Genomic DNA, 9,150 nt, shown 5'->3' with positions numbered 1-9,150 from the left:
AGTCCTGACCCAGGAGCGATGTGTGCCAGACACACTGATGCTGTGCGGACAGAGGCGGCACCAGCCTGCCCACGGAAACGGCAGCGGCTGCTGCAGGGACCAGCGGGCAGGTGGCCCCCGAGGGAGCAGGGAGGAGGGGCGGCCCAGGAGGGACGGGACCCAGCCTCATGGGTTGAGGGCTGTGGCTGCAACAGGGACTGTCCCATCGGGTCAGGGATGCCCAGCCCAACCAACGCCCGCTGTCATGCCCACAGGTCTTCCCGAGAGTTTGAGTGGGATGGAAGGTCTCCCCATGTTCGATGGGGATGGAAGGTCTCCCCGAGTGTTTGAGTGGACAAGGTCTCCCTGAGCGTTTGACGGGGACGGAAGAGAGCAGCAGATGTTCTGTGGACCTCATGAGAGAAACCAGGAGCCCAAGATGGCCAGAGCCGTCATGAGGGGCTGAGGCCCACGGTGGGGCTCGAGTCAGGGCTCCAACCGGAGCCGGGTAGCCAGGCCTGACAAGCGCAGGCACGGGGTGGGGGGCTGTGGGGTCTAAGGGATGGACAGACACAGGCCCGACCCTGCAGGCCGCCAGCCGTGCGTGTCCCGGGGGTTTCTGTGTGCCATCCTGCGTGCGTGGGAAGCCCTACCTGAGTTGGGCTGAAGGGCCGGGTGGGCTGGCCCCGGGCCATGCCAGCAAACAGACGCACAGAGGCGGGTGGACCGCAGAGAAGCAAGGCGGGCCCTTTATTGGAGGACTTGTCACAGACACACGGACACATGCAGCCAGAGGCAACCCCAGCCTGGCCCGGAAACAGCCTGGAGCAGCTGGCGCAGGCCCGGAGGTCTGCCTGCCAGGGAAGTGGGTGGACCTGCCTGGCATCAACCAGCACCATCCCGCCTGCTGGGGCTGCCTCGGCGCCCTCGGGAGAAGAGCCAGCCCGGGGGGGGGGGGGGGGCGCGGTGCGTGGGGGAGTCCAAGGTCTGAGGGGGCTCAGGGGAGGCTCCCAGTCCCCACCAGGCCGTGGCCCTCCTTTATACTTGCCTTTCCTTTCTCCTGGCTGGGCCGTGATCCCCAGGTCACAGCGACAGGTCCAGGGACCGGGTGGGGGGTGGGGCTGGGTGGGGCTGCCCTCTGGGGTCCGGTTAGTACCAAGCGGCAGCAGAGGGCCCTGCTGGCCAGTCCGGGGAGCGGGGAGGCTGCCGTGTCTGGGGTGCTCACAGGAGAAAGGGAGGAAGGGTGGGTTCGAGGTCTGGGGCCGGATGGCGGGGAGGTGGGGGCCAGGCCGGGCCCCTGGGGCTGCCGTGGGGCTCAGGCCGGTGCCTCCAAGGCGCGCACGTGCACACTGGGCAGGCAGAACCAGGAGGGCGGCAGCTCCTTGCTCGCGCTGTCCTGGTGGAAACGGATGTGCAGGAAGAAGTCCCCCGTGTAGAGGAAGAGGAGGGCTCCCAGGCACGCCGACTGGCCTGCGGGCTGCACCTGTGGGAGGAGGGACAGATGTCAGCCCGGAGCAGACCAACCCCAAAGCCCCCAGGAGACCCGTGGACCTGCCTGGACGCAGGGGCAACCGGGGAGAGGAGGCCCCCCAACAGGGCTTCCCTGCTGTGCCTCCCCAAGCAGGTGGCTGCCCTCTCTGAGCCGTAGCTCCCAGCTTCGGAAGGAGCACAGCACGTCCCTCCCCGGGCCACGTGGGGGTTGAGGCAGGCCGGGGCATGGCTGGGATGAGATGTCGTTTCTGCGGGTGATCGGGGCTTGGTTGACGGCTGTGCTGTGCGGACATCACCAGTCCCGCTGGGCACGGGCGACCACGGACTGACTGACGGCGGGGAGGGCAGCGGGTCTGACACCATCCTTGGCCGCCCGCAGCCGCCTTGTCTCCTTAGCAAGCTTCGAGGCTGGTCCCACCGTCCTGGGTCCCAGCCAGGACTTGTGAGGTCCTGCGGCGACTCGGGTGAACATGGGTCAGCACAGACAAGCCTGGGCTCACCCACCACTGAGCCCATTGCCTGGGGGGGGGGGGGGGGCTGGGGACAAAGGGACAGTGACCACAGGGGCTGCACGGGTCTCGCAGACTGCCACGCACCGCGTCCAGGTGGAAGGTGCTGGAGCCCACGAAGGAGACGGCGTTGTGCAGGTCGTAGTTGTGCACCCCGTTCTGGTGGTCCTGGAAGGGCGCCACGGTGAGCGCGAAGGGCCCCACGCTGCGCGGGCTCCGGTTGGTCAACCGCACCTCCAGACGCACGGGGTCGCCCACCCGGCAGGCCGCGGCCTCACAGTCACAGGGCTGTCCGTCCACCAGCACATCTGCAAGGGACACAGGACACGGAACTGTCAAGGGCACTGCCCCGCCGGCCTTGCGCACCTGTCTGGCTCCCGTTCATTCTCCCATTCGTTCCCCCCCTCCTTTCCACACCGAGTAGCCACCCGCCCCGTCTGCGCAGGCTGGGTGCTGGGCACAGGCGCGGGAGCCAGACAGGTGTGGACACCAGAGCTGTCCCCCGGAGGGTCTGTGCCATGCCGGAGGGGCCCGGGGTCAGCTGGTGTCTCCCTTGCTCCTGTCCGAGAGGGCTGTGGCCACGGCCCACGGTGGAGAGAAAAGCCAGGAAAGAGACCCAGAACCAGAAGGCAAGAATGTGGCAGGGGCTGTCGTGGCGTGCCCGGGACCTGGCTGGGGGTCCGTAGACTGGAAGGTGCTGTGCCAGGATCCCCTCAAACTCCCAGGACGTCCCTGCAGGATGGTGGGAGGGGAGGTCTGGCGGACCCACTTGGAGGCCCGGGTGGGATTGGAGAATGAGACGCGTCCTTGGGAGAGGGAGACGAGGGGAAGCCGGCCTGGAGGAGAGGCCGCATGAGGTCAGAGGCGGAGACTGGAGGCCCAGAGCTGAAAGAGCAGGAAGGAACCCCCCCCCCGCCCCCAGCCTCTGTAGGGGGCAAAGCCCAGCCAACACGTGGCCTGCAGACCGGGGACGGTGCCAGTGCCTGTCGGGTGATGCTCACAGTCCGCGTCCCTTCTTATGGCGGCTCTACCACCGACACGGCCAGGCAGGGGGTCGCCAGCTCATGGACCTGACCGTGGAGGTCAGGGAGCGGGGCCCACGGCCACATTGTGACTTTGCATCACCTGCTGCTGCCATGCACCTGCAAGGGGCCGCCCGAGCCCCGCCAGCCTGCCTCGGCTGGTGTTGTGTCCACAGGCTGACCGGGGGACACTTCCTCCCGCCTGGCAGCTGCTTCCACCAGGTGACCGCAGGAAAGACCCTCCCGCCCGGCCACTGGGGGTGCCCTGGAGCCTGTGCGAGGAGGCTGATTCTTCACTCGGGGCCTGGAGGCACAGGATTGGAGGAAAGTTGGGGGTGGCCTGCCTTGGGGGGGGGCAAGGAAAACCCTCCCTGCAGGGACGTGCTCTCCTGGGCGGGGGGCTTGCCTCTCTCCAGCTGATCTTGTGCAGCCAGGCCAGGGATGGACGGGAGTGAGTGTGTGTGTGTGTGCCTGTGCACACACAAGAGCGATGACTGTGTGAGACAGTGTGTGTGATTGAGAGCATGTGCAGGGGTACACGTGTGTGGGAGTGGGAGCGTGCATGCGTGTGCACGGGGGCGCACACCGGGAACCAGGGGCGGGCAGAGGCCCGAGGCGGCACGTGGGACGGCTCTGGATGCCGCTAGGCTGGGGGGGGGGCGGGGCTGCGGGTCGAGAACCACCAGGCACATGTCCCACGTGTGCCACCAAGGCCACTCTTCCAGGAAAGCCGGAGATCAAGTCTCCCCCAACCATGTTTCATTTCTTTAAAATCACAAGCTTTTATAACACATTAGAGAAAGTTTGGAAAGTTCATTGGAATAAAACTAATTTTCGAAAACACCCCCTGCTGCCAGCCCTTCCCCTAGCCGCTGCTCGGCATCTTGGCAACGACTCTCCCCACCCCCACCCCCCCCGGGTGGTCACCGCCGTGGCCTGGTGGCTGGCGCTCTGGGACCACGGGAACAGAAGCACGGTCCACACGCGGACATTCTAGTGACAATGTTTTCAAAGCCGGCAGAGGACTCCGTTAAAGGAATAAACGGTAATTTACCCACCCGAACCCCGGGAGGCGGTGTGCACTGTTTCAGTATTTAAATAGCCCAGTGTGCGGGCTTTTACACCGAGCTCCGTCTCGATTGCTCCCTTGCGTCCCGCGGACACGGGGTCACGAAAGGAATCCCTGGCACAGGAGTAAGAGCGCTTCCAAGAGGGTCTACTTCCAGGGCCACCTGCCCCTTGCTGCGTCCCCACCTCCCCAGGAGGGAAACCTCCCCCCACAACCTCGCATCACCTCCCCTGGGCCCCTGCCCCGGGGGCAGAGCCTCCGCCCAGGCCCAGCGGGCTGTGTGGGTGCAGGGCCACCACGGGGTAACACCCGTCCATGCCAGCATCCTCCGTCGACCCCACCCCCTCCCAGCACCTGCAGCCGAGGTCGCAGGACCCTGGAAACACATCTCCGTCCCGCACTACAGCCAGGCTGCGGCGACAGGGGCGCGACGGGGTGCTTCCCTCCTGGCCCGGACAGGGCCCTCCACCAAGCGCAGGCACGGGCTGGCGGGCACAGCGGGCCTCAGTCACGTCTGCTGAGCAGTGAACACAACCAGGCACCGTCTAAGCCTCTTGAATCAGATGGGAGCATGGAGGGAGCAGGTGTCGGGGCGTCTCGGTTGCTGGTTCCATTAAGGGAAAGATGCGATTATGTGCAAATCAGCGAAGGGTGCCTGGCTCATTACGTCTCTGCTCGGTTTTTCCTCGCAGAGAACTGCGCGCATTGCTCGCTGGCCAGGGCAGCTGAGGACTGGCCTCTGGCTCCCAGCGGAGCGGCTCCCAGCCCACCTGTTGGTTAACCCTTCCCTGGCCCCCAGCTCCCGGGCAAGGGGGAGGGGAGACAGTGCTGTGTGCGCAGCTACTGGCCATTACCTTCCCTTGGCACTCTCTTGAAGGAGCAGGGATCTGTGGCCCCGAGGCCAGGCCAGGGCGGAAGGGGTGGCGGACGCGCCCCCAGCTAAGCAGAGGGAATCCTATGACCCTACCTCAGAGACCTGGGGTAGGGCTAGAGGACCAGAGAGAGGGCAGAGACCCGACCAGGCCTTCCCTGCCCTGGTCTGAGGGGAGCACTCCCCCTGCACCCCCAGATCGCTGGCTCTTCCTCGGAGCTGTGACGGCTTGCCCCCCCCAGGGAGAAGAGGGGCAGCTCTCTAGAGTGGCAGAACCCACCCCACCTGCCACCTGCCACGTCTTCATGCACAGGGCGACAACCGTCCCAGGCCAGCCTGGTATGAGTTCTGGAAATCCTGCACCAGGAAGCCCTGGGTCCCAGGCAAACGGGGACAGCCGGGCACACCACCCCAGGATCTGGTGCCCAGCATGACCGCCCACCACACCGGAGCATTTCTGTGCTCAGAAAGCAGCCGTTTCCTCCCTCTGCAGGCCAGCATCTCAGATCGGGTCCAAGGGCCCAGAGCGCCCCACATCACTCCACTCACAGCGGGTGGAGCGCTGGTCTGCTGCTCCCTGAATCGAGGAGGATGCCGCGGGGGGTCTCTGCTGGGACCCGTAGGGTGCTGGCTCAGAAATCTGGGGAAGACACGCCTAAGGGTCCGGGGTTGCTGGAAATGCTGGCTGTGCTCGGCGGGGGGGGGGGGGGGGGGGGGGGGGGCGGCACCCCATCGGCACACCCCCTGCTGGAACCCACTCCCTCCTCTGGTTCTGAACCGGACCAGCGTGTCCCATCCCGGGCAGAGGGCCCCACGGAGGGGCTGGGAGCAGCAGCTGAGATCAGAGGACAGGCCTGAGCGGCCACCAGCCACTCGGGAAACCCACTAGGAAGGAGCTGGGAATGAATAATTAAACTCTTCTCAGAGACGACTGTCTGGGAGTCATTCCTGCTGTGCCCGAGGGAGGAGAGCCTCCCCTTAACTGCTTCCCGGTTCGAGTCCTGTCCGCGGCGGCCCCCTGCCCTCTAGATGGGGAAGGCGGGTGCCTTGTCCACGTGCCCGCAGCAAGACCGGGACCCCAAGAGTGGTGCTGCCAGGGAGCTGTGCACAGGGGACCTCCTCCAGGCAGCTGCTCAGGAGTGGAGAGCAGGACACACACAACTCGGGCTCGGGAGGGTCAACCTTTCCCCTGGAACCTTCCGGAACCCTGAGTTTGCTTTACAGCCACAGAAGACGGTGAGGTAGACAGACTAATGCCCCCTAAAGGATGTCTGCGTCCTCACCCCTGGAACCTGTGGGACACGTCCCCTCCTTTGACAAAAGGGACTCAGCAGCTGTGATGAGAGGAAGGTATTCTGGAGTAGCCGGGTGGGGGGAGGGGGTGATGGCATCTCAGAGGCCCAGCCTCATACCTGAAGGTCACACCGAAGTCACTCCTGCTTGGCACCCACACCCAGTCCGTCGGCACCCCGGGGTCAGCAATCAGCATTCCCGCCTCCAGCTGAGCCGGGGCCAGCTTCCAGCAGACCTCCCCATGTCCACACTTCCTGTTCTCCCCTTGCCATCCAACAGTCACAGGATGGTGTAAAAATACCACTCAACTGTATTACTTCCTTGCTTGCCTCTCATCTGGCCTACGGCTTCTCTTTATGCTCAGAACCGAAGGGAGGTTCGATCAGATTCTGGCCACTGACCCCGGCTTCCAGGGCCCCACACAGCTCTAGTCGGGCTCCCCCCGATCACACAGGCTGCTGTATCCCCCCACTTCTTGCTCTTAACCACGTGATCTCCCTCCTGGTCCTCTAGCCTGCGCCTGCCCAGCACATACCTGTCCCAGGGCCTTTGCACCTGCTCTTCTTGCCACCTTGGCCCTCTCCTCTGAGAGGCCATTTCTGACCACTCAGGGAAGAGCCCGCCCACCCCTGTTATTCTCCCATCCCCTCTGTTTTATGACGGTTCTCAACATCTTGTTTCCCCGACTGCTTAACTATTAGCCGGGTTCCTTCATCCCTGGATGCTCCAGGAGAACGGGCACTTGCCTGGGTCCCCGAGGTAGGCACGTGCTCCGTTTGGTACCTGTTACACGCCCAAGCAGCTGAACAAGGGCGAGGGTGTGCTCTGGGCTGCACCTGAACCCCACCCCCACTCACGGGCTGTGCCCGGCCCCCCTTCTGGCCCCAGATCACTTGTCTCTAACCCATGTCTCGGAGGGACCGGGCCAAGCCCGACGTGCCCCATGCAGGGAGAACGTTAGGACCAACCTGCCACTGCCCGGCTCTGGGTCCCTGACCCGCAGGCCAGACTTCCCGTGGAAGACGTTATTTATGCGAAGAATCTCAAGTCGTGAGAATCTCTCGGGAGCAGATTAGTGTCTTCCCTCGAAGCATCAAATCAGGCCACGGTCCACCTTCTCCCTCCGCCCCCCGGCCTGCTTCTCCTTCACTTTTAATACCACCCAGAGTCACGGACTTAATTTTGTCTGGCTCAGAATTCCTCCTGAAGCCGCTGCCCCGTTTATGCTACAGCACGTCCCTGGGCTCTGGCAGAAGCACCTGCTATAAATAGAAGCAGGGAGGAGGGAAGGGCCCTGGGGGGCCGCGCTGGAGAGGCGCGAGGAGAGCAGAAGCCGCCCGCGCCGGCCTGCGTTTTGGCCAAGGGCAGCCCCTGTTGGGGGGGGCTCGGGTGGGGGGCCAGCCTTGAGGGCGGGGGACGGGGATGCGCCCTGGGCGTGGGTAGGGGTCTTGTGCCGACCCCTCCTGCCGGCGTCTTACTCATCGGCCAAGCCGACGGGCAGCCTCATGTCCCTCCTGGAGGGCACCCACGACAGGCGGGCTGTGGCGTAGGGACACTGAGATGTGGGGAGCGGATGGAGCTGCCGGGGCCCAGGCCCAGGGCCTGCCCCCGCGACCCGGCTCTGTGGGAGCCTCACCCTAGAGAGCTTGTTGTGGGCCGGTGAGGTAAGCATGGGCTGCTCCCGCGTCCCCAGCGGGGGCTTCCCGGAGGAGGATGCCTGGATCCGTAGCTGTGAGAACCTTCTGGAATCCCAAGCCCTTAGCTTCCGCTCCTTCTGGAGCTCAGGACCAGATGGCTGGGGCTTAGTGTGGGATCCTCTTCTCCCACACACAGCAGAGAGTAGGGGCCTGGCAAGTCTGAGGCCACCAGTGATCACGGGGCCAGACTCTGGGACAACCAAGGGCCGGGAGCACGGCTGCAGGTGACAGGCAGGTCCAGGCGGGGTTTATGGAGCCGCAGCTGGGGGTGGCCCGCAAGGAGCCGATCCTGAGGACATGCAGGTCAGAGGTGGCAGGCGGTCTGGCTGGGCCTGTCGGGCCCACAGGTGTCTCTGTCCAGCCTGCTCTGTGCGGAGAGGGTGGGCGAGGGGTCAGGGGCAGGGGCGAGCTCCTGGCAATCAGGAGACGTCCTAACCAGCTGTGAACAGCCCAGGAAGGTTCTAACCTCCGGCAGACGTCTCCCAGGAGAACTTCCAGCCTGGCTGAACCCTGAGTGCCTGCTTTTCTGGGCCTGCGGTGGGCTGAGCGTCCAGTGTGGACGTGCACGTGCCCACAATCTCGCTGAGCGTGGGCAGCAGAGAGGAGCAGGGCGAGCAGGGCCAGAAGCCGGGGCAGGACCCCCCCACCGTGGAGCCAGCCTGCAGGGCGGCACAGCAGGCTCCTGGGAGGGCGAAGGGAACACCTAAAATACCAGCCCCCCCGAGGTCATGTGCAAATCACCTTCAGCGGCAAAGAGGGCGGGTTTTCTGCCCCTCTGGCTTATCAGACAAGCTGAAAGCTTCTCCCTTAGGTCAAGATTCCGGAGGCCAGCTGAGCCCAGACTGCGCGAGGACACTGCCCCACCCCAACCGTCCTCCCTTCGGTGACTGTAAGAAACCGGCAGCCAGACAGACTTCAGGAGCAAATGTCTGATTTGGGGGAAAGTGTCGTAAAGATGTGAGAACCACGCAGTAGAAATTCACCCGGCGAGGACCCAGGAACAGCCGCACGGGGCCAGGTTTGAGAGGCTCTGCCCAGCCCCCTTCAGGGAAAGCACCCGGAAACGTCACACCTCACGAGACACACGCATTTTTCTGGCCAGCATCAATGTGGGGCAGGCCTCAACTTGAGAGTTGAATTGGATTCAGGTGAGGCTTGGGGATTACTAGAGAAGCTCTGTCCCTTTTTAAGCAAAGCAAAAGAAATTCGAGCAGAAAAA

The 9,150-nt window shown here is 64.5% G+C and overlaps 1 protein-coding gene across 4 annotated transcripts in view; it reads right to left on the bottom strand.

The window, feature by feature from the left end:
* Positions 1-705: 705 nt before the first annotated feature.
* Positions 706-9,150, bottom strand: part of TRAPPC9 (trafficking protein particle complex subunit 9) — a 500,788-nt gene continuing 492,343 nt past the window's right edge. For all 4 annotated transcript variants that reach the window (XM_046001565.1, XM_046001557.1, XM_046001569.1 and 1 more), the window contains 2 exons: positions 2,067-2,287; positions 706-1,462 (listed from right to left, as the gene is read on the bottom strand). In XM_046001565.1, the coding sequence (XP_045857521.1) occupies positions 1,295-1,462; positions 2,067-2,287 (389 nt within the window). In that variant the 3' untranslated portion in view covers positions 706-1,294. The remainder of the gene's footprint in view (positions 1,463-2,066; positions 2,288-9,150) is intronic.

The sequence above is a fragment of the Meles meles genome, chromosome 1 (assembly GCF_922984935.1).
Source record: "Meles meles chromosome 1, mMelMel3.1 paternal haplotype, whole genome shotgun sequence".
Taxonomy (NCBI): Eukaryota; Metazoa; Chordata; class Mammalia; order Carnivora; family Mustelidae; genus Meles; species Meles meles.
Note: the sequence above shows the minus strand (reverse complement) of the source record. Positions and strands in the feature narration are given on the sequence as shown.